Below are 24,789 nucleotides of genomic sequence, written 5' to 3'. Positions count from 1 at the left end.
TGAGCAGAGCATAGCAGGGAACAGTGAGTAGATCCATTGTGCTGGAATGTTCACTTTAGGGAAGAGCAGAAGTGCATGTGGCTGCATTCTGGAGGGTCTAGAGAACAAGTGAAGTGATTTGGATCTTTTATCTCTAGATCCAAAAGTTGTTACTTAATGTGGGATTTCATAGGTTTCATAGTTCAGGGAACAGAAAAGAGATTTGGTTCTTGATAATGCCAAATTTTGGTGTTTTAATTAGAAGAACTTTTTAATACTATACAAGCCTTGTGTACGTGTGTTGTTTTGTTCATTTTTATTTTTATCACTAGGTGTCTTAAGTTGGGTTTCCTAGAAGCAGGGTATGAGACAGGGCTTTGGTGCGGGAGATTCACTGAAGGGGTGCTCTGCAGGAAAGACTGGCAAGGGAGTGAGAGGAGCAGAATAGAGAAGGGGAGAGAACCGCGTGATCTCTGGTACAGTTGAGGTGTGGCCCAGCTCGTTGCAGGTCCCTGGGCAGGGAGCACAGGGGGAGCAGGTAATGTGCCCAGGCACTCCTCAGAGTTGTCCTGGCCGAGAGCCATTAGGATTTGGCTGCCCAGGGTGTGGAGTGGGGAGGGGTGGGAACTTCCTGGGAAAGGCCGACTTGGTCGCTGTCCAAGATAGTCCTTCGGAGAAGGCAGGTCCTGTGAGTCTTAAGCAGCAGGTGAGAGTAGGTGCTCCAGCCCTATTAAGATTTAACTAGGCATCCTATGGGCTTCCCTGGTGGCGCAGTGGTTGAGAGTCTGCCTGCCAATGCAGGGGACACGGGTTTGAGCCCTGGTCTGGGAGGATCCCACATGCCGCGGAGTGACTGGGCCCGTGAGCCACAACTACTGAGCCTGCGCGTCTGGAGCCTGTGCTCCGCAACAAGAGAGGCCGCGATAGTGAGAGGCCCGCGCACCGCGATGAAGAGTGGCCCCCACTTGCCGCAACTGGAGAGAGCCCTCGCACAGAAACGAGGACCCAACACAGCCAAAAATAAATAAATAAATAAAGATTTAACGAGGCATCCTAAATACTAGTTTATTATTTAGCAGCAAATATAAAATACATACCTACTGTAATTTAATTTTCTTTTAGGAAAGCTCTGTAGTTACCTCTGGATCTCATAGTGGAACTGTGGTGTTAAACTATATACCAAGTCCAATAAAAACTGCTATAAAATATTTTTTTCTTTACATTCACATGTTATAGTCTTATATAAGCTTATGTTTCTATAATAATAATAGCTAGCCTTTATTAACTATTTACTCCATGCCATGTACTGTGCTGTATTTTATATGTTCGTCTACTCTTCCTAGTAACCTAATTAAATATTATTTTATACTTATATATTGGAAAACTGAGGTTTACAAGAGGTTGAGCATCTTGCCTAAAGTTTGCCTAAAGATTACAGTACTAGTGAATGGTAGAGCTGGGATTGGAACCCAGGGCAATCAGACTGCAGAGCACACACTTAACCACTAAATATTATAGCCTTCCTTTACACATAGTCCCTGCTTAGTTCATACTTGAATAACTATTGGTGTATGTGTGTAATCTCACAGACTAGCTTATGAGCTCTTGGGAAGGCGGGAAGCAAGAATTTTATCTTTTTGGGGGACCCTCCTCCATTATTCCTAGCATAGCACGGGTGCTTTAAGCATAAATATGATTCGAATCAGAGAGTAAACCGTCTAGTTCCTCTTAATAATTTAGGCTGAATACACACACACATGCACGCACCAGTTATTCCTTTAAGTTCTAGGACGCTATATTATTATAATCTAAGGTTAACAACCCTTCTTTTTGAGTTGTTTTAAGTGGTTTGTGCTGCAGTACTTGCTCCATACACTCCATACAGTGAACCTTGAAGACTCAGTGATCACCAGTTGCTTGATAAAGTTTTTTCTTGTGTTGATCTCTCCATAAGACTTACTTAAAAACAAAAGTAACAGAAATTTCAGTTAAGGAAACCTGTTGAAGCCCTTTGTGCAAAATCTAACGTTTTCTGATTATAGAGTTGTAAGTTTGGAAAATTGAAATAAATCACAGTTACTAACTTTTCTCTCTTTTATACGTGTTTAGGTTTTGTAGGTCTCTTTAATCTGCTGCTCTTATGGCCAGGTTTCTTTTTACTTCATTATACTGGATTTGAGGACTTTGAGTTTCCCAATAAAGTAGTACTGATGTGCATTATCATTAATGGCCTTATTGGAACAGTGCTCTCAGAGTTCCTGTGGTTGTGGTAGGTACTGTTTATTGCCCTGTGATTTATTAGTTATGAGTTTATTGACTTTTGGCTAGTTTAAGCATTTCTAGTTCTTCTGTCTTCTGATGGCCCCTCGTGCGCACCCTCCCACCCCACACACTTACAACTTAATACAGTAGCTCCATTAGAGCAGGAACTGTGTTTTGTTTTTTAATTTCTGTGTACCCATTGCATAGAGTAGTGGCTGGCACATAGAAGGAGCTCATGAATTTTGCTGAACAAATAAATGAATAAGAATGATCTGAATTTATAGAATGTTTTAGAAAGTAGAGTGTTATGCTAATTCAAGGCATCGTTATCTAATGGACAGTCACACTTAGGAGATGTGTATCCCAGGTGTGAATACATGAATTCTAAGTGAGAATCTGGGGACTTTGCTTATTCAGGAGACTTTGGAATGTCTGTTTGGTTGTTCATAGACCTTTTTGTTTTGTTTATTCTCAGGACTTTTCATATGAGTGAGGCAGATATATAAACCCTAAGCTCTGATTAACTTGAGATTTTAACATAGTTTGATATGTTGTAATATCAACTATGTTGATATATGATAATAATCTTAAAAGTTTGACAACAGTATCATATATGGAGTTTAAGAAAACTTCAAATAGAGAGCTTAATACTTAGTCCTGTTTCCATCTAATATGAACTTAAAAAGAAACACAAATTGTACTTAAACTCCTAAATGTATTTTATTATATACCATTTAAGACTACTGACTAGTTTTCCCTTGCAAAAGACTGCAATAAAAATAGCCTTTTCCATCAAGTCTTCCTTAATGCTCTGCCTACATTTCTCTGCCCTCTCCAATTAAGGAAATATCTCTATTTTCTTGATATCCTCTGTACTCACTCCCTTTCGTGTAGTACTTAAAGATTTACTTTGTATTGTAGTAATTTATGTAATTAAATTCCTTTGCTGATCTAAAACTCTTTGGTATCAAAATCTCATTTTGTACAAATTATTTTAGGTGCTCATTTTTTTTTAACCAAAAAGAATTACATATTTTATTTTATATATTAATACATACCATATGTCTCATTCTTTTGTCCTATCACTTCTTTTGTTCTATCATTTCTCTTGCCTCTTTCCACTCTTGGTCCTGGGCAGATGAAACTGCTTACTGGTAGTGTTTTGATTGAACTTAGTTGAACCATAAGGAATTGTTGATCTTAAACCATTTTTGATGGCAGTTTCATAGGGTTCAACCCAGTGAACCATATGCTTTAAACAATTATGCACTCACTGTATTTTAATAGAAGTTTGTATTCCCTACTTTTCTAAGTTTAGCTTAGATTAGAAAGTTTCAAAGCAAGGAGTTTTTACATATTTGAAAGAAATAATTTTAAAAAATTTTTGGATATTAGATGAGAGAAAGGTTTAGTATGGTTTGTATTACATTGAGACTCATAATAAACATGGACTATACCACTTACAAATATTATAATACTCGTTCTTTATCGAGAGAGTTATGTTTAATAAATATATACACTAGAGTTTCATTATGTCAGCAGATTTTAATGTAGGCTTTGGGGATAAGTGAATATGAGTTGTGACATATGTAATCTCTCTCTTATGTGAGCTTTCCTGAGTTTGCTCCCTTGGAAAATTTTACAGTTAAAGAAATAATAAATAACATGTTTTGAAATACTTTTATTCTTTTTGTATTTAACTTTTTTTAAATTAAGAGAGTAATACATACAAAAATGTACAAAACGGATTACAGTGAAAAGGTAATCTCCCTTCTACCCCAAATTTTCATTTCTTTTCCCCAGAGGCAACCACTATTAACTTCTAAGCCTTCTACAAAATTGTCTGTATATACAGAAGTGTGTTATCAGTCTCTTAATCCTCCCCCCTCCAATTTGTTTTATTTTTAACATGCAAACTATGGATATCATTCTATACACAAATTACCGTCTTGTAAATCTTTAGATATCAGCCACTAGATTCATTTTTTAAAGCTTGTGTAATACTCTAATCTGTTATGCTCCAATCTATTATGTAACATAATGCATAGAACATAACGTGTTTTACCAGTTCCTTCTTGAGAGACATTTTAGTTTGTCGTCTTTTGCTTTGTAAATAGTATGGCATTGAACATCCTCATATATGTTCTTGCATATACATGTAAGTATTCTATAGGATAAATACTGAAAAGACTGAATCAAATGTGTAGACTTTAGATTTTGAGAGAATTGCAAAGTTATTCTCTACAGAAGGAACACAATTTATATTCCCAACTGTGTATATGAGTGTTTATTGTTGACTAAACTGGACACTCAAGGTCATATATTATGATCAAAGCTATGTTTATCCTTACCTGGGGTGGATTTTTCAGGACCTCAAAAAGGCTTATTTTTCAGATATACTTCTACACTCAAGCATTTAAGAGTACTTATGGTTACAACTCAAAAGCAGTAAGTTAGTCAGTAATGAAACAAACTTCATATCCCTTCAATTCTAGGTGTTGTTGGTAACTCAAAATTATAAGGAGCATATCTACGTATTTTATACCTTTTTAGATCATTAAAAATAGTTAAATCAGAAGTCATAATCTTTGCGTGTATGATGATTTCTTTCTAGGAAGGCAAGATTATTGTATGTTTAACTATAAATAGACAACAAACTTCAGCATATATAATCAGGTGCTGAGTAGTATACTAAAGATTTAAAAGTGCAGTTGTGAATTTTTTGGAAATTAAAGATGTGTACTTGTCACTCATTGTTTATTTGAAAAAAAATTTTTAAGTGCACTGTTAACTCCATATATTGTACCGCTAGTATAGATGTGAGATTATCCACCTGGTCCTCTGTCTTAGCATTTCCTGGAGCATGTTGAATGAATAATAGATCAAATGGGGAATTCCCTGGTGGTCTGGTGGTTAGGACTCTGCGCTTCCACTGCAGGGGGCACATGTTCGATCCCTGGCTGGGGAACTAAGGTCCTGTGTGCCGCGTGGCTCGGCCAAAAAATAAATAAGTAAATTAATTAATTAAAAAAATAAATCAGATGTATTTAGCCATCAGCTAAATTGGGAAAAGCTGGTATAAGTCAAACAGGGTTTTTAATACTTCATCTCAGACTCAGTGTGATTCTACTTTGCATTATAAATCTCTAAGAACATATACTGCATTAAAAAAAAACAAAAACCAAGAGAATTCCCTGGTGGTCCAGTGGTTAGGACTCAGCGCTTTCACTGCCGGGGCCCCGGTTCGATTCCTGGTCCTGGAACTAAGATCCTGCCTGCAAGCCTTGTAGTGTGGCCAATAAATTAATTTATTAAAAACTTTTTTAATTTAAAATAAGCGATATTTGATCCCTGAACCCTCTTTTCACAGATCAGTTCATGAATAGTGGACTAGCACTTGAGTTTTCTGTACCACATCAATAGGAGCTAATTGTCCAGCCTCTGGTGAATACTTGAAGTGACACTTTATCAAGAGATAGCCTCTTTTATTGTAGGACAGCATTCTTAATCCTAACATATACTGAGCTAGAATTTACTTGCCTATAATTTCCATGGGTCTGTAGTCCTAATTATTATACATTATGGTTTTATCTTGGCCTATAATTCATTTTCTTCTTATATACCCAAATATCTATTCAATATAATGCTTTCCTTCATTTTTTTCCTTCAGCTGTATAAAATTATATGCAATTGGTATGTCAAAATTTGATACCAACATTGATAGTTCAAGGTGAAAATAAAATGAAGAGCTTAGGTTTTGGTTTGGACAATTGCTAGAAAAATGAAAAACAACAAGGAAATATCCCTGAAAAATACTCAAGTTCTTTTTTTCTGATATTAAGCCACATCAAAAGAGCAGCACACATCTAAAGACTACTTTAGTTTTTAATGAGGGTGAGATATTTTTGCTTTAATGACAGACCCACCTGTTGGCTTATCACTTGGTTAAAGTCTGTGTTATGTGGTATTGTCCTGAAATTTCAATATAGCTGTTTCCTTTGTTAGCTAAGTATCATTATCACAAAACTATAAGAACTCTTTTGACAGTTTTATTAAAAATGTTAATAAAATATAAGCTATACATCAAAAGTTGAATAGCATCTGTAAGCAGATCTAGAAAATAGCATAAAGTCTTGAAATTTGTATACTTATGTATTGGATTTTTAATATTTGAAGATAAACTGTAAGAATGATCTTAGTAACTCTATTTTTTATTATGTCTTAGTCCATCCTGAGCTTTTATTTTTGCTCCTGATCTCTCTTGCCTATATTGTAAGATAGATAGTTTTTGATCATTGTTTTTCTTTGGTTCTTTTACTTTTTTGATATGGAAATGTATATTTTCTTTTTTTTCTTTTTAGGGGCTGCTTTCTTACCTCATCACTGATAGGCACACTTGCACTAAGCCTTACAATACCTCTGTCCATAATAGCTGACATGTGTATGCAAAAGGTAAGGCAAACTATTTATTAGATATTTTAAGTGTATTGTTAAAACAGAGCTAATGAAAGGTAAGGAATGTGACTAAAAATTATAAAGATGATCATGAATAATACTTGATGCCTACTCTTCCAAGCTGTTTTACTACAAAGAGATATAAAAAGTACCAAAGAAATGGATAATGTGTTGCATTTTTTAGCCTTTCAATATTTTTCCTTAATTTCTAAATTAAGGGCAGTGTCTTTATATATAGTTCTCCAGTTTTGGAGCTCATTGTGTTCCAAATGTTCTTTGGTGAGTCAGTGGTATGGAATAGGGGATATAGTTTAATCATATAAATAGTAGTGTTTTGATCTCTCAGATAGACTCCAAAGGTTTCTTAACACTCTGTTAATACTCCCATAGATGTGAGCGGCACAGGAATAACGTCGTTTCTCAGTGATCGCTCATTTCTGTCTGGACTCACCAGGGCGGGCGCTCCTTCCCTCGTCTGTGAAGTCCTGGTCTGAATGTGAGGGTTCTTGTGATAAATGCTGGCCATGATAACGTTGCAGAAAAGAGAATTGGGGTGGAGGGTCCCTCCCAGCAGCCCGAAGGGAGAAGTTTCTTTAGTGGTTCTAGGGGTACTAGGGAGAAAAAGATGTGCCACTGGCTAACACGAAAAGATGTGTAGCCTTTTATCACTCAGTTCAATATTTGTAAGCTTTTAATGCCAATATTAAGTAACAAAATGATGTGTGTGTGTGGTTTGGTTTAATATAATTTGAAGAAAATACTTGCAAGCCCAAACGCTTATAATGTGTAGAAGTTACAATCAGATTTTTATTTTTCTTTAGATCTTCATGCAGTTTTTAGGATAAAGGCAAAATACTCTCAGTGATATGTATCCTCTTTATTTAAAAAAACAATTCTGTGGTATTTAATTTTGTTTTATGGTTCAATAAATTCTAATTTATTTGTCATGGTTAAGAATGGAAATCTTTGTAATTGAGAATTACTTATCTTACATATACCATGCATTTTCAAAAAATGTGAATATTATAAAATATATGTAACACTAAAGTCATACATCATTAAATCCTTTTATAGATTTAAATAACATCCAGGTCTTTCCACATCTCAGGGTCATAATCTTGAATATCAACCAAAATTATTCTAGTGAAACTAGGGAAGTGCTGCTTATTAGAGGATTTTGGTAGATTGCTGTGTAAATGAACTTTACATACTGATATTTTGAAAACATCGGCTTTTTTGCAGATTTGAAAGATAAAAATTGAAGGTTAATTTTATTTTTGGATTTTTTAAAAAGAACTGTAACAGCAGATTTAATTTTATTAAATGATTATGTCATTAGTTCAGATATTTTAAGATGAAGGCAGAACACAAGGGAAAAATGTATGTATATATAATAGATTAGAAAAACATACCAACAGTCATTTCTTGATTGTCTTTGCATCAAGATTAGGGAATCAGTTAAATGAGTAGGCTGGGCCTTTGGTGGGGATTGAGGGCAGGAAGATACCTTCTGGTAAAAGTAGCAGGGTATGCCCCAGACCTGTAATAGAAACATGGTAGGAGAAACCTACTTTCCTGGGTTTTTTTTTATTCTACTATCCAAGCATATTTATATATAGTTTCTGAAATTTTAGCATTTATCAACTTTACTTATTGTGCTTAAAATATATATTTTTTTAACCTATTGGTATTTGGTATAATAGGAAGCATCCCTGATTGTTTTCAGGTTTATATTCAGATATATTCAGGAATTAGACTCTTTTTGTTTACTTAGGCAGTTTTCGTTGTTAATAAATGTCTTCATTTTAAAAAAATTGTCTTCATAGCTTGTTGGAAATCAAATTAAAAGTTTTTTTTTATTATTCGGCAACATATAAATAACTGCATTGTTAAAAGTGAACTTTGCCTGTAAAAGTCATCTAGAGTTTTACCTACCTTTATAAAGTTTGCTTTTTTCAGTTCTAAAATAGGGTTTTTAGTTGAATATTCATGAAATCATTCTATCAACTATATCTGCATTTTTAACTCTCATTAGTCATAAGTTTTTTATACTTTTTCTGTTCTTGGGTCATTTAAGTTCATCATGGTTTTTCTAGATTATTAAATATTCTGGCAAATATTCCAAGAATATGTTATACCAATACTTTGATAACAGTGTGAAGGCGTTTTAGTACTTACTGCTGGGTGTTCTTATCCTGACTCAGCCTGTGTGTGTGTACCATACAAGCAGAACATGCATGTTAAAAGTTATCAGTGGTTTCTCTTGTGTTACGCATTATGAGTCCCTCATAAAAAAACCATTATTCTCACAAAACCCCTTTACTCTGACTAATGGGTGGTATGAAATGGAATAGTATATGTTTTCCACCAGAGGGAGTCTTGCCTTTGATTCTCAACTTCATTTTTTTAATGCTTAGAGAGGGCAAGCAGTTTTTCTTCCCTATTTTAAAGATAGGAGTTACTGTTTTTGTCATTATTTTGAAAGCAAACCACCAGGGTGTTGCAGCTGAGTCTCAATAGTTAATCAGTGCAGGCTCTTTTTAGCAATTGTTTTTGATCCTTAGTTGAATCTAGATGGTAAAGGAAAGAATGATTTTTTTGGGGGGGGGGTAACTTTATGGCATCTCATTATTTTTAATTTTCTTGACGACCCTGATAAAATGTTGGATTGGAGGGTCAGGCTTGGCGATCTGAGGGCTCCTCACTGCTGAAAGTCTTTCTCTTTGTAATCGTTATTTTACTTAGTCATGATTTCCTTTTGAAAATTTCTATTTCATTTTTTACTAGATAATCAAGCTATATTTCATTAATAAAATGTTTGCAAAAGTTTTACTTGAGTTTCATCTGTTTTTAGTACTGTCTTAAGAACCATAACATAACATATCACGGCAATAGCATAACCTAGTTTTTCAAAAATAGGAGTTTTGAAAAATGACTTCAGGAACTAAAGGGGAAGAATCAACTTGAGAACAGGCAGTAATCAGTAAAGAAAAAATGGGCAATGCGATGTGTAAGGCAAATGCTTAAAATTTCATAATTCTGTTTCTGATGTACTATGCCTGTACTTATTAGTGAAAAGCATGCTTTCCTTTAGGCTATTTTCCAAGCAAGAAGTATTTTTGTTGGTAATTTAAGCAAGTGGTTAATATGTTGAAGTCCTGAATCCTTATATTTAATAATAACATACTTAATATGTTGTCAAAGATTAGTATTATTTTCTTGGTGTTTTAATTTATTCCTGCAAGTTATCATAAGTGAAAAACTTATGTTAAAGGGAAAATTGTCTCAATGATAATTGTGGGTGTTTTGTTTTTTTTCTATCTCTTATTTTTAGGTGCAGTTTTCTTGGTTATTTTTTGCAGGCGCTATCCCTGTATTTTTTTCATTTTTTATTGTAACTCTCCTGTGCCATTATAATAATTGGGATCCTGTGATGGTGGGAATCAGAAGAATTTTTGCCTTTATATGCAGAAAACATCGAATTCAGAGGTAGGTTAAGTTCTAATATAGATTTTTTTAAAATAATGTTTACTAAGTAAATTGGGAATCATATCATGCTGGCCTAGCTTTTTAGAGATTCTGTGAAGAATTTTTAAAAGATTATAATTTTATACGTACAATGCCAGATAAAAGAATTTGTTCAGATCCTTCAGGTGATAAGATAGTTTCTTCCCAACTGCTTTTTTTTTAAAAAAAAAGTTTTGATTCACAGGTACAACCAAAGTGCTTACTGTTTTGCTAAAACAAATTTAAATGTAGAAAACGTTTGTTTGAACAAAATTCATAATAAAATATGATAACATTGCCTCCGTTTTTTTTCAATGTCTTTCTTTTTAAGAGAGAGAAACCTTTTTACATTCTACTCTAAAAAGAATTTGGGACAGTTTGTTGGGGAATCTTGACCTTGTCTTAGTTCTGACCTCAAGCCTCAGCCAGTGGAATAGATCATTTTTAAGGGTTCCTTAGGTCTAAAGCTTTCCTAACTATTGTCTTTTTTTAAGGGTTCCAGAAGACAGCGAACAGTGTGAGAGTCTCATTCCTATGCACGGTGTTTCTCAGGAGGATGGAGCTAGTTAGCTGTAGTCCAGGTTTGTATGTTAGCTGACAGTAGTATTGAATAAGGTTCTTATTCCTGTATTGCTCAAATACAGAATCGATTTTCCATTATTAGTTGTTTGAGAGGCAATACAGCTTAGAGGCTAAGGGAGTCCAACTCTGGAGTCAGACTGCCTGGGTTCCAATTCCAGCTTCTCTATGTACTAGCTCTGTGACTTTATGCAAGGTTCTTAACCTCACTGTGCCTCAGCTTTCTTATCTGTAAAATGGGGTTGCAGCAGAACGTCCCTCACAAAGTTGTTAGAAGAATTAAATACTTGGTAAGTTTAAAACATACAATATAGTACCTGAGTCAAATTAAGTGATTCCCAAGTTTTTTTTGTTTGTTTGTTTTTTGAAAAGGAAGAAGTAAAATTGTATTCAGCTCTAGATTGCATGATTATATTTAGAAATTCTAAGGAATTAGCAAAAGAAGTTACTAGAATAATTGAGTTTAGCAAGATCACACATACAGTGTCAATATAAAAAATATCTTCCCATTATTTCTATATGTAGCAATGAACAATAATTAAATGAAATTAAGAAAAATTCCATAAACAATGAACTTTTAAAAATACTTGCAAGTACATTTAACAAACATTGTGCAAGACTTGTAGATGGAAAACTAAAAAACAATTCAAAGAAAAATTAGAGATATAAGTAAATGGAGAGATATAATAATGTGTTCATGGGTTGAATGACTCAACCCATTAAGATGTACTATTAAGAAGCCAGTTATCCCTAAGCTGATCTATAGATTGAGTGCAATCCCAGTCAATATTCTAACAAGCTTTCTTGTAGAAATTGGCAAGATGGTCCTAAAATAAGGCAATTAAAATTTTTATTTATTTTTTAAAATTAAATTATACTTGAACTACAACACTGTTAGGTCCAGGTGCACAACATTGTGATTTGATATTTCTATACACTACAAAATGATCACAAGTGATTCCAAGTTTTAACTATTACTTATATTCATGCTAATGGTCATCATTTTACTTAATGATATACTTTAGAAAAATATTTTTTTCTGAGTATAAAATTAAGAAAAAATGTAATACTTCAGTGTATATCCAGTCTCTTCTCCATGTATGTGTGTGTGTTTACCACAACTGGCACAATATATATCCTGGTTCTCTGACTATGCTTTTCACTTAACAATGTTTCGAGACCATTTCCACATTTTTTATTAATTTTAAGAAATAGTATCTTGTATATTTCTTACATGACAGAAAGAGTACGTGACAGTTTATGTTTCTCTTAATGAGCCCTTGAAATATATCCACCGTATATCTTTGGTAGGTAGGAAAGCAATTATTTATTTAGAGCGAGAGATCACAATAAATTACTGAAATTCCGGAAATTCCGGTCCCTTTCTTCTGAGATAACTTCAGACAATTTATATTGAAATGTTTCTTGATTACACCTGGGCTTCCCCTCTTCACCTAGAACATTGAACAACTCCTGTCAACTCCTTGCAGTCACATTGGCCATGAAGCTTAAGTTTATCTTCATGGTAAATTCACCTCTAACCCAAGGCTATTTGTCTTGGTTTTATGTTTTTCTTTGATTGGTCTTTTTTTATTCTAGTTTTTCCTCTTAGGATGGTTATATATGCACATAGTTTGAAGAGTTGGAGTTCTACAATTCTTATTGTACAATGCAGCTATCCCCTGCCCTGCACTGCCTATCCTGCTTTCATTCATTCCCCACCCTGAGGAGTCCCTTTAAACTCTTCACTGATTCATTTCATATTTTCCTCTCCATCTAAGTACCATGCTTATACTTCTATTTCTTGATTTCTCAGTTTCAGGCCTCTTCAGTTGGTTTTCCCACTATGGCACGTGAGGACAGGTTACTTTCAGTTTCCCCCTCCTCTGCTCCCACCGCACTTGCCTGCCTTCCAGCCCTGTATCATTCCTACCTCCTCATCATCCCAGGATATTTATCCTGTGATTTTGAATAGATGTGTAATCAGTGTTTACACTGTTATGCCTATATAAATGTTACTTTTACCTGAGCCATGTAGGATTGTGCCTGGCATTTCCCCAGTCCAGAGACCCTCTGTTACTACCCTTTTTGGAGAATAAACCTCAGATCTTCTCCTGGGATAGAGAAGAGGCACTTGACCAGCTGTGAAACGTGAGGGGCGAGCGTCTGAGTGTCTAACTGCTTTTTCTATAAACTTTGTACCAATCTGCCTATTTTTAGTTGTTTCTTCACCCCTCCTTACAGAGGTATCTGGTTGTATTTTTTCATTGCTAGCTAAGAGTTGGCTGCTCTTTTCTTGTCTCTGTTCTTCTCTATGTCCATGTGGTTTATACTTTAAAAAAAAATCCCTTTATTATCTTTTTACTGAGGTTTTGGGGACAGAGTAGAACTAAGTATGTATATTTTCGTCTATTTAAAATTGTTCTAATTTTTAAAATTAAAAAATGCAAATAATTATTCTTTAAAGCTTTTTAATTCTATAATTTATGCATTTTCCCTCCCTAGTATGCTGTGCATTATTCCCATATTCACGCTCATAGCCACCCTCACCCAGATATTTTTGGAAGTGAGAGCTGGATAAGGAGGAGATAGTGAAGACTAAAAAAGATGGACTACAATAGAGTAGAATAAAGTAGGGCAGGTTGGGCAGTAGTCTTTGTCTTGACAGGGGTAATGGTGGAATATACTGTGAATAAAACTGTTATTACGTGCTCTTAAAGTAGTATTGGATGTCAGCCTTTGACATTGCTGTAGAACTCACTTTCATGTGTTCTTAGAACTCACCTCAAGTTCTGGTATCCAGTTATTAAGTATATAGGCTGTGTTTGATATATATTTCAATGGTGAGATAATTTGCTTTTTAAAATATAAACTATAGAAATTAAAGCTATGACAGTTGTAATCTAATGATCCTCCTGTGTTTGTGTTTGTTTTTATTTTTAGCTTGATAATGGAACAATATACGGTGAAGAGACAATCCCTGGCAAGTTTTTGTAGAAAAATGTTTCAGTGCCTAGTCTGAAAAATAACAGTTTCAGTTCTTTGGAACTCTAAAACATATTTTCCTCTTGTCTGTTTTCTTCATTTTCATAATGAAGTACTTTGCTATGTAGCTGTGTACATATCACTACAGTTATAGGAAGTTTCAGTCTACAGTCCATCTAAAGGACCAACATGCCTTACACATCTCAAGGAATTCAGCTGATGAAATAATTTGAACTAATCAAGGGATAAAATTTTAATGTTCTGGAGACTTTATTTTCACATATTATTTGTTAAATGCTGGACTATATTATGAAAATGTTTTCAAGAAATCATTTTAAGTATATAGATTGGTGTTTCTTACAGGTAAAATGCTAAAATAAGCTGCCTATAATAGGTACGGATGATATTTTTGAGTTTTGTAGAATATTACAAATTAACAACACAAAAAATGTTTAATTTATGCAACAAATATGTTCACACAAATTTGGTAGGACTTTAGAAAGAATCGATATTTGAGAAAAGATCTGGTTCACTTACACTACATATACTGTATTATCCTTTCATAGCATTAGGTGCCTTCTACTTTAAATCTGTGACAAACCATGACAAATTTTTAAAGGAGAAGTATTATTGTAAAATGAAGAATTATGTACTTCTAAAGACTGTATTGCTGTAAATTTAATTGATAAAGCTCTGCTTATTTAGAGTTTTGAAGAAATATCCTCTCTTCAATTAAACATTTTCATAATGGAATGATGTAAATTGAAGTGATAAAGAGTATTATTAAAATAAAATGTTTATATATATATGTGTGTGTATTATAGATCTATCAATTGGTTTCTGATTTTTTTCACATATAAATGTGCCAAATTATTCTAGAACTAGATGCCTCTTTAAATAATTTTAGTTTTCCTAAATAAATTTTTATGGTTAAAAACCAAAGAAGGAAGGCAAGAAGAAATTCTACTTTAAAAATTACATTTGAAGATTTCCTCTACCAAGTTTAAATTAAATATAAATACTCCTGATTTTAACTTTTAAAGTTAGGTCTTATATGTCCTTATTGTGCAGCAGCTCCTGGACTCTACTCACTGTAGCCCTCAGAAGATGAATGTATGTCTCAGGATTCATCCAGGCTTTTGATTAATCAGAACCTATTTCCTTCTCAAGTTTTGTGAGATTAGTTCCTTTCTCTTCAAAATTTCTTAACACATCTGATTTTTAAAAATTCCCTTTGCAATATTTAGCTTCAGTTCATCTTATTCACATTCTTAAAATTGCTTCGATGTTACCATAAGTCTAAAGTGAAGTTTAGCCATCTTTCTGCTTGTCCTGAGAACTTTTATATTATATTAATTTAAAAGATTGTTGATAACATTAAATTTTAAAAATAGATGTTATCCTATTTGGTGCCACCAATAAATCTTAAACTGAAAATAATCCTGATTTTGTGAGCTTGGCACAGGTTAAAGGCATGTAAAGAATGTGGACTTCAAAGAAATTTTCTCTTGAAAAGAACTAATGAAGTACATTTCAATTACTCAAAGACTATGTTTGGTTGACGTTTACTATCTGTATACCCCTCTACTTTATGTTTTTGCTGTTTTGACAGTTTGCCAGTACCTTTCGGCAGTTTGCAGGATGAAATAGTTGAAACAGTGTCAGTGAAATTCAAGCTTTAAATTTTTCTGTAAATGTGGTAGGAAAAGAGGTTGAACTTAGAATTTTTTGGTTGTCCACGTGCTCTATGTTCACATGTCATACAGATCATGTGTTGTCATACAGATCATGTGTTGTCACTCAGGAGTCCAGAAGTAGTAAGCCTTGTTAACATACTGGATAAATCTTGAGGAGGTCTTCTTCCACTAGACTATGCTTTTTATCAAAGAACCTCTTTAGAAGGAAGCAAAATTACATTGGTTACCTGAAAGTAGGGATTACTGCTGCTTTGCCAACTTACGTATTGTTTTTTCTCCCAGGTTATATTTATCTAAATGATTTTGGTATTTGAATACTGTAGCCACGGCAAGTGAGCAGTTGAAGACGCCCTTTCTGCACCTTTGTAGTTAAGGGTTCACCTTCTCAGAAAATTAAGTTATGGTAGATTACTTTCATTCTGTGATTACCCAGACGTCTTAAGTATCAGGGCCCTAGGGTCACAGCAACCACATTGCAGGCCTTTGGAAGTGTTGGGAGAGGTTACATTCAAGTAACTGCTAATGTCCTTCATCTCTGTTGGAACAGTGTTGGCCTGTGATTATATTTTTCTGAACCTAAAGACCCAAATAGGGATTTCTAATACCTTGTTTCAGTCTTCTACTTTTCTTCCCATACATAATTTAAATTCCATTATTGTATAATGTTTCAAATTATGACCTTGATGAAAGGGAGTTAAATTACTTCTGTTTTGTCAGAAACACTTTTGGTTAGATGAATATCAGAATCTCTACTAAAACAAAACTGAAAAATGAGGCAGCCTTAAAAGTGCTTAGATGAACGCTTTTTGAAGCTCAGAAAAGCCATTAGATATATGTAAGACATTCCGTTAAATTTTGATTTTTAAAAAGTTGATATATTGACTTCTATCAGCCTGACTTAATTAATTCCATAAATTAAACTGATTTTCCCACTGGCAGCCAGCGAATAAAATTCATTGTTTCTATAGAAGTGAGCTCACAAGGTTAAATGAATGTTCTCAAAGGTATACAGTCTTATTTCAGGAAGAATGCTCATGCCTGCTTCACAGTGAATCATGAAGAACCAATTTGGGGTTGCAAGGTGTGACTTCTCTGGAAGCCAAGGCTTTTCATAAGGCACTTTGGTAAGATCTGTAGCACTAATCCTCTGTGCTGGTTGAAGAAACAAAATATCTTTAAAGAAAGATAAAGTAGAAAGTAATTTAAAAATATATTTCCCAGAATCGTATCAGCAAATAAATGAAATGTCATTTTTGTTTTAAGCAATTCTAGTTGTTATAATCCTGCCTCATTTCTCCCTACTTTCCTTTTGAAATATTCTTTATTACTAAATAATATTATAGGAAGAATTCAAAGAATTAAGAGATGACTGTTACCTCTGCCATCTGCAGATTTAACTTATATAGCTAACATAATTGTGCGCTGATTTTGTTTTTCGATGGTGACAGGGCATATATGAGATTTTCAGTCTACAGAATTTGAAGGTAGGGTTCTATTTTATTATGTCATGTACCAAAAATTCCATTTGGCTAAATTGAGGTACATTTTTTTACATAGACTTGCAATTTTTAGACATCCCACATTTCCTTTTTTATACTATCAGCCTCATCCATCTGTAGAAAAATTAAATAGTACAGTATTTCATAGTCTGTGCTCTATATGTACATAGGAAACTTCCCTTTAAATATTAAGAGCCTTTAAAAAACTGGGGACAGAAAAGGAGTTCATTATAAATTCAAAGCAAATAATGACCATTGGGAATTCATTGTTATATTAACATGAAGCTTTTTTGTTTTGCCATTAGGCATCAAGATGACATGATAATTGAAATCTTTATTTTAACTTTAACTCTTGTTATAATGATTACCTTATTTTCATTCTGATTTTTTGGTTTTCTAAAAAAAATTGTGTTTTATATATCTTAGGAACTAAGCATCATTTTAATGTTTTTGCATTTGAAAAACAAGGCTTTCCTATAAAATTTCCTATATGATAACTATGCATACTAGATTGGCAACTAATGAAATCATTGACATATATTTAAGGAAAAACTACATATGAAAAGGAATTAGTATTCTCTGGTTAGGCATACTTGCCGAAATGCTAAAGTGAAATGGCAGAATATCCACTGAGAACATTTTGAATTTTTGGTAACATGAATTATTTTATTTTTCATTTGGGGGTCTGGAGTGGAGAAGCACTCAGATGAAGACAGCATTTCCTTCATGATATTTTAAAGTTGGAAAAGAAAACCTTCCAAATGGAAATTTTTAACAAGGTACTTCATTAAATTCTTAGTTTTTAATTTAATTTTACATGTGGTTTCTTTCTTAAGAGGTACTTTTATTAACTTTAACTTAGATCCTTGTATGCTAAACATTCAGTATATCCCTACTTGGTTTTCCTATACCTAGTTTTAATTATGGCAAGTAATACTAAAGTCAGTCAGGCAAGGGTATTTGTTAATTTCAGTGGCTCTTTATAAGGCAGGCAGAAGATTTTTGTTTCAAGTCTTATTTATTTGGGACGTAAGGTGAAAACAGTTCTTCAGAATCCTACTGGCAATATTTGTTTATTCAGAATAGCTCTCACTTTTTTTTTTCTTATGAAAAAATTCAATGTAAATCAGTTAGACCATGTAACATCCAAAGCAAAATTTTGTTGAAGGCCATCCTTGTCATAATATTCAGGGATAAGGGGCAATACACTAAGTTCTTTTGACCTCTGCAGTAGCTCAGTGTAGAATTATATATATTTTAATACACATGCTCCAGGTAAGGCTTCCAAGAGGCAACATGCTAAAGAGCAGTGACTCTCAAACTTGAGGGCCCACCAGCATCGCTTAGAGGACTTGCTGGACCCACCCCACAGTTCCTCATTCAGAAGGGCTGGGCGGGCTTCCCTGGTGGCGCAGTTGTTGAGAATCTGCCTGCCAATGCACGGGACACGGGTTTGAGCCCTGGTCTGGGAAGATCCCACATGCTGCGAAGCAACTGGGCCCGTGAGCCACAACTACTGAGCCTGCGCGTCTGGAGTCTGTGCTCCGCAACAGGAGAGGCCGCGATAATGAGAGGCCCGCGCACCGCGATGAAGAGTGGCCCCCGCTTGCCACAACTGGAGAAAGCCCTCATACAGAAACAAAGACCCAACACAGCCATAAATAAATGAATGAATGAATGAATGAATAAATAAATAAATAAACCCAAAAGTTAAAAAAAAAAAAAAGAAGAAGAAGAAGGGCTGGGCAAGGCCTGTGAATCTGCATTCCTAACAAGTTTCCAGGTAATTCCCCTGCTGCTGGTCCTAGGACCACGCTTTGTGAATCATTACCCTCAGGAAAGAGCAGTGACTTTGAAGTTGGAATTCCCCTGTTCTCCATTAGTGGATTTACTGGGGGGCAGGAGGAGGAGGGCGGTATTTAATCCAGGTAGGCCTGCATTTCCTTAGCTGTAAAATGGAGGTGAATGCTACCTACCTGGGACTGTGAGACTTGAGGTAGTAAAGTTGGAAGTGCCCAGTCCTACGTGCCTGGGGGGCTTGATAAATGCTGATTCCCTTGTTCCATCCTCCCCTTCCTATTCTCAAATGGAAAGGGAGGAACTAAACTTAGCGCCTTCTAAGTTCCTGTCAGCTCTCAAATTCTGTGATTCTAAAAGTTCTCTAGTTCAAGAGAGACTGCCAAACACTGTATGTGTGTTTGGTGCTTTACAGAGAATGGTGTGGTGGTAACAGTGAGATCGCATAGACCATAGTTTCGTTTTTGCTTTCATTACAGCTTAGCATCCAGACTCTGTAAAAAAGTTTTCAGTCAGATTTTAAAGCAGCATTGAAGAAATTATATTTGAATTCATGACAGTTTCTGGAGGCTGAGTGTATCAGATAAATGGGCACGCTTTTCTAAACGACTGGCCTTATTGGATAGAGTCTCCACTATGTTGCCTCCTATAATGCATGCTCAACTATGTAGTTTTCATTATCTGCTTGATTTTCAGACAGCATTAAATAAGCTGCAAAACAAATCCAAGCTAAAATTGTGAGCATATAATTTTTTAAATTTTATTTATTTATTTATTTTTTGGCTGCATTGGGTCTTCGTTGCTGCACGCGGGCTTTCTCTAGTTGCGGCGAGCGGGGGCTACTCTTCCTTGTGATGCACGGGCTTCTCGTTGCGGTGGCTTCTCTTGTTGTGGAACACAAGAGCTGTGGGCTCTAGGCGCGTGGGCTTCAGTAGTTGTGGTGCACGGGCTCAGTAGTTGTGGCTCACAGGCTCTAGAGCGCAGTCTCAGTAATTGTGGCGCACAGGCTTAGTTGCTCCGCGGCATGTGGGATCTTCCTGGACCAGGTCTCGAACCCGTGTCCCCTGCACTGGCAGGCGGATTCTTAACCACTGTGCCATCAGAGAAGCCCGTGAGCATATAATTTTTATAGCATGAAATTATTCAGTGTTTTATTTAAAAATAGTCACTAGTGTATTCACTGTTGTGAATTTATAATCTAAAAAATTGGGGATGCTAGAAGTACTGGGCTAAAATACTATTAGATTTTCTTCGTTTAGCTCCGTCTTGTTAAAGAAAATAATCACAACCAGGGTCCTTTTGCTTTACCCCCGCCATCTAAATCTATACAGTATGTATGCTAACGCACATATATGGAATCTAAAAAAACCGTACTGATGAACCTAGTGGCAGGGCAGGAATCAAGACGCAGACGTAGAGAACAGAGACTTGAGGACGCTGGTGGGAGGGGGAAGCTGGGGCAAAGTGAGAGAGTGGCATGGACATATATACACTACCAAATGTCAAATAGATCGCTTGTGGGAAGCAGCCGCATAGCACAGGGAGATCAGCTCGGTGCTATGTGACCACCTAGAGGGGTGGGATAGGGAGGGTGGGAGGGAGGTCAAGAGGGAGGGGATATGGGGCTATATGTATACATATAGCTGATTCACTTTGTTGTACAGCATAAACTAACTCAACATTGTAAAGCAATTATACTCTAATAAAGACATTAAAAAAATAAATCTATACAGTAAATTTGGGGATGAGTACATACAACAAAAAGCATATGCAGCTAAGTGATTGGGGTTTGGCGACATATGTGGAACTTGAATAAAGCATTTGCAGCCATCCAGGATGATCTCCTTAGACTACTGACTGCCGGGGGCCTGCAGGATGAGTACTGGAAACATGGGTGGGAGAGCTTTCCCCACACGCTGGAGGCTCTGACTGCATTTGAAGTACCTATTTTTAAAAACCTGAGCAGAAGGAGGCTAGAAAGAATGCAGACAGGACATTGAACATGCTAATTCCCTTTGTTAGTATAACATGAAATATCTGATAGCGGCAAAAAAAAAAAAAGTCAATGCCAGGATACAATGTAGGGTAAAGTTCAACTAGTATAATCTGAAGTGGGTCTTAATATTCAGATACGTGTTAGAGGTTAGGCAGCAATATTTTTGTGGAACCAGGTATATATATTTATTTTGCATTTCTTTATAGTCATATTGGTAAATTCTTGGGAAGGTTTGTTTTGCATCCAAGATATTTTCTATACAGTTGACCCTTGAACAACACGGGCGTTAATATGAGTATAATTTATAGTCGGCCCTCCATATCCATGGTTCCTCCATATCCGTACATTCAACCACACACCTTTATAGTCCTGTAATATTTACTGTTGAACAATATCTGCATATTAGTGGACCTGTGCAGTTCAATCTGAACAGTTGTTCAAGGGTCAACGGTACTAAAATTTTATAGTATATTATTAATCCCCTTTGGCTAGTAAATTAAAGCTGAAATTATCAAGTGTCAACATACTGTGATTTGTATTTTAACATAAGACAAGAGTGCATCATTCTGATCAAGTTGCAACATTTTAATTTTATCTGATAGGTCTGTATTGCGTAATCAGTAGCTAAGTGCAAATGCTCCCATCCCTGTAGTAGAGATCATTTTATATAAAAGTCACCTTAATTACTAGACCCAGAAGGCCAGAAGTGATGAAAGAGTACTTTAGAAAGATGAAATGTTAAATAAATAAATTAAGGAAACAATCTGAGATAGATTTTCCTAAGTGTAATTTAATGCAGATTTTTACCTCAGATTTGTTTTTAAACTTGATAATTTTATTCTTCCATCTGTTTAATAAAATGAATATTTTCCGATTTTCAGAACCTGGCGTATTTAAATTTTAAACACAATTATAAAATTAATTCTAATTACTACTTATGGTTCAAATTCTGTTCTAATTTGGGGCCAGAACTATCCCAGTTTTGGAGGCAATTTGAAACATTGCTTATTTTTATACTATATGATTTGGGAAAGATTATTTTATAGGCTATGAGTAACCTAATGTAAAGTATGTATGATTTATTTTAATGCATTTGTGTAAAATCATATGCATATTCTACTTATAGTGTGTACTTCTATTTCAGTAACAATACATGAAAAATTCAGATCTGTCCTTGTGCAAACAAATATTTGGTGGTTCTTTTTTTTCTGGCCGCACCGCGCAGCATGCGGGATCTTAGTTCCCTGACCAGGGATCAGACCCGCGCCCCCTGCGATAGAAGTGCTGAGTCTTAACCACTGGACCGCCAGGGAAGTCCCAACAAGTATTTGATTTCTAAAGGTTCCTTTTATTCAAATATTTGCGCTCATTCTTTCATGCCGGAGTCTCCAAGATGTATCTCAGGTATTTGACAAAGCAGATCTTCCTGTAGAGCAACGAAAGAGCGGGAGCCGCGCACATGATGCAGCTGGAGACGAGGAGGACAAAGAAGGGCCCTGCTTTTCCTTTTCTTCCTGCCGTTGCTCCCATTGCAGGACGTGACCGGGAGCTTGGGACTTGGAGCCTCCGGATGTCAACTCTTCCGAGCTAGAGAGCAGAGGTCAAGCAGGCCCAGGGCTGGCATAGGCACTAAGTAGCTGGCTTGTGTTTGGAGGCCTGATTGTGTGGAAAACACGTATCTTTAAACAGCAGAATCACAGTACGTGAAGATGTCACAGTACAGGAAATACTCTAAAGCCAGGATTGGTTTTGTCCATCTCAGGTCCACTCCAGAAAGAGGATTTGGGGGAAAATGCCTGCCCTGGACTTCTGTTATCATTCCCAGCCCTCCCCCTCTACTTCCCACCGCCATCCTTTCCCTTTTCCTCTGCTCCTCGAAAATGTGGCTGCTTTAAAGCCAAACATAAAAATAGAACATGAAAAGTATTTTTTAGTGACTGAGAGGATGAGAGCTAAAGCATTCAGGATAGTGTATTCACGGAAGTGATGAAAAAGACGAACTAAGAACAATAATTTCTTAGTATCTTGGAAGACTCATGAAAGACTGAAAATAGAGTCTTAAGGAGATAGTGTTCTCAAAACTTTGCTCTAATTATTTGAAACTCTTCATCTTAATTATTTTGAAAAGTCATTAAGCATTTGTCAATTCTAACCATTAGAGATAAAATTTTAAACTGGTTCATTAATCATAGGATCATCGTTTTACAGTTGGAAGGGTCTCTAGAGAGTTTCTAGTGACAGAATTAGGATGGCCATGTGTCCCAGTTTCTGGAGGACAGTCTCAGTTTACATCTTGTTGTCCTGGTATAATCATTAATAGTGCTCCAATAAAGAATGTAATTTATATTCAGTCAATTATATGGCCACCCTAATGTACTCCAAGTTTCCTGACAACTAGGCTGCTGACAAATTTCACATTCTTTGACTCCCAATCTAGTGTTTTTTACTCTAGACCTGTGTGCTTGCATAAAGGAAGCCATATGAGCCAACAATCTTGGGTCTTTTGATCAGGATGTTAACTCCTACCTTGAATCAGTTTTCCTCCTGGAGTAGAATGCTAGGATACTTCACAGAGGTAAGTGAAGAGCCAGATTATCCGGTTTGCTCTATTGGCCCAAATTTTCCTTCCTGGGGCCATAAACCAGTTATTATTATTAAGAAACAGATTAACAAGCAAATTTTTATTTTTATTTTTCAGGTTTATTGAGGTATAATTGACAAAATAAATTGTAATATGTAATATGATTTGATACACGTATACATTGTGAAAGGATTTCCACTATAAAGTTAATTAACACATCCATCACCTCACATACTTACTTTATTTATTTTTTGCTCAGAAAGCTTAAGATCTACTCTCAGCAAATTTCAATTATACCATAAAGTATTCTCAACTATAGTCACCATGCTATACATTAGATCCTTAGAACTTTGCTCACTTTATACCTGAAAGTTTGTGCCCTTTTACCAAGCGCTCCTCATCTCCCCCAACCCCCAGCCCATGGCAACTACTATTCTACTCTCTGTTTCTAGAAGTTTGACTTTCTCCTTTTTAGATTCCACATGTAAGTGGTACCATGCAGTACGTCTTATTTCACTTAGCATGATGCCTTCCAGGTTCATCCATGTTGCAAAGGGCAGGATTTCCTTCTTCTTAAAGTCTGAATAATATTATATATTATAAATGTATATTACATATATATTATATTATATATATCATATATATATATATATGCTCTTCTTTATCCATTTGTATGTCGACATTTAGGTTTACCTTGGCTATTGTGAATAATGCTGCAATGAACATGGCAGTACAGATATCGATTTGAGATAATGATTTTGTTTTCTTAGGATATATGCCCAGAAGTGGGATTGTTGGATTATATGGTAGTTTTGTTTTTTAATTTATTGGGGAACCTGTTTACTATTTTCCATAGTGGCTGCTATACCATTTTACATTCCTGCTAACAGTGTACAAGGGTTTCCTTTTTTCCACATATTTACCAGCTTTTGTTATCTCTTGTCTTTTTTATAAAAGTCATCAGGCTGTGAGGTGATATTGCAGTTTTGATCTGTATTTCCCTGATGATTAGTGATGCTGAGTTTCTTTTCATATACCAATTGGACACGTGTATGTCTTCTTTGGAAAAATGTCTATTCAAGTCCTTTGCCCATTTTAAAATTAGATTATTTGATTTCTTTTGCTATTGAGTTGTATGAGTTCCTTATATATTTTGGATATTAACTCCTTATTGATATGTGGTTTGCAAATATTTTCTCCGATTCTATAGGTTACCTTTACATTTTGTTGATGTTTTCCTTTGCTGTGCAAGAGCTTTTTAGTTTTGATTTGATCCCAGTTGTTTATTTTCGCTTTTGTTGCTTTTGCTTTTGGTGTCAAATCCAAAAATTTCATTCTTTTGCATATGGATATCCAGTTTCCCCAACACCATTTATTGAAGAGACTATCCTTTCCTCATTGTGTATTCTTGGTGCCTTTGTCAAAAATTAATTGACTAGATGTGTATGGGTT

At 35.3% G+C, this 24,789-nt stretch overlaps 1 protein-coding gene across 1 annotated transcript in view; it reads left to right on the top strand.

Annotated features, from left to right (window-relative positions):
- The window catches only part of SLC35F5 (solute carrier family 35 member F5), a 42,713-nt gene extending 28,239 nt beyond the window's left edge, over positions 1 to 14,474 (top strand). Inside the window, exons 12-16 of the mRNA XM_059927633.1 lie at positions 2,089 to 2,248; positions 6,603 to 6,693; positions 10,031 to 10,185; positions 10,698 to 10,784; positions 13,726 to 14,474. Coding sequence (XP_059783616.1) covers positions 2,089 to 2,248; positions 6,603 to 6,693; positions 10,031 to 10,185; positions 10,698 to 10,773 — 482 coding nt within the window. The 3' untranslated portion in view covers positions 10,774 to 10,784; positions 13,726 to 14,474. The remainder of the gene's footprint in view (positions 1 to 2,088; positions 2,249 to 6,602; positions 6,694 to 10,030; positions 10,186 to 10,697; positions 10,785 to 13,725) is intronic.
- Positions 14,475 to 24,789: the final 10,315 nt, after the last annotated feature.

This window comes from Balaenoptera ricei, chromosome 7 (assembly GCF_028023285.1).
Source record: "Balaenoptera ricei isolate mBalRic1 chromosome 7, mBalRic1.hap2, whole genome shotgun sequence".
In the NCBI taxonomy this organism is placed as follows: Eukaryota; Metazoa; Chordata; class Mammalia; order Artiodactyla; family Balaenopteridae; genus Balaenoptera; species Balaenoptera ricei.
Note: the sequence above shows the minus strand (reverse complement) of the source record. Positions and strands in the feature narration are given on the sequence as shown.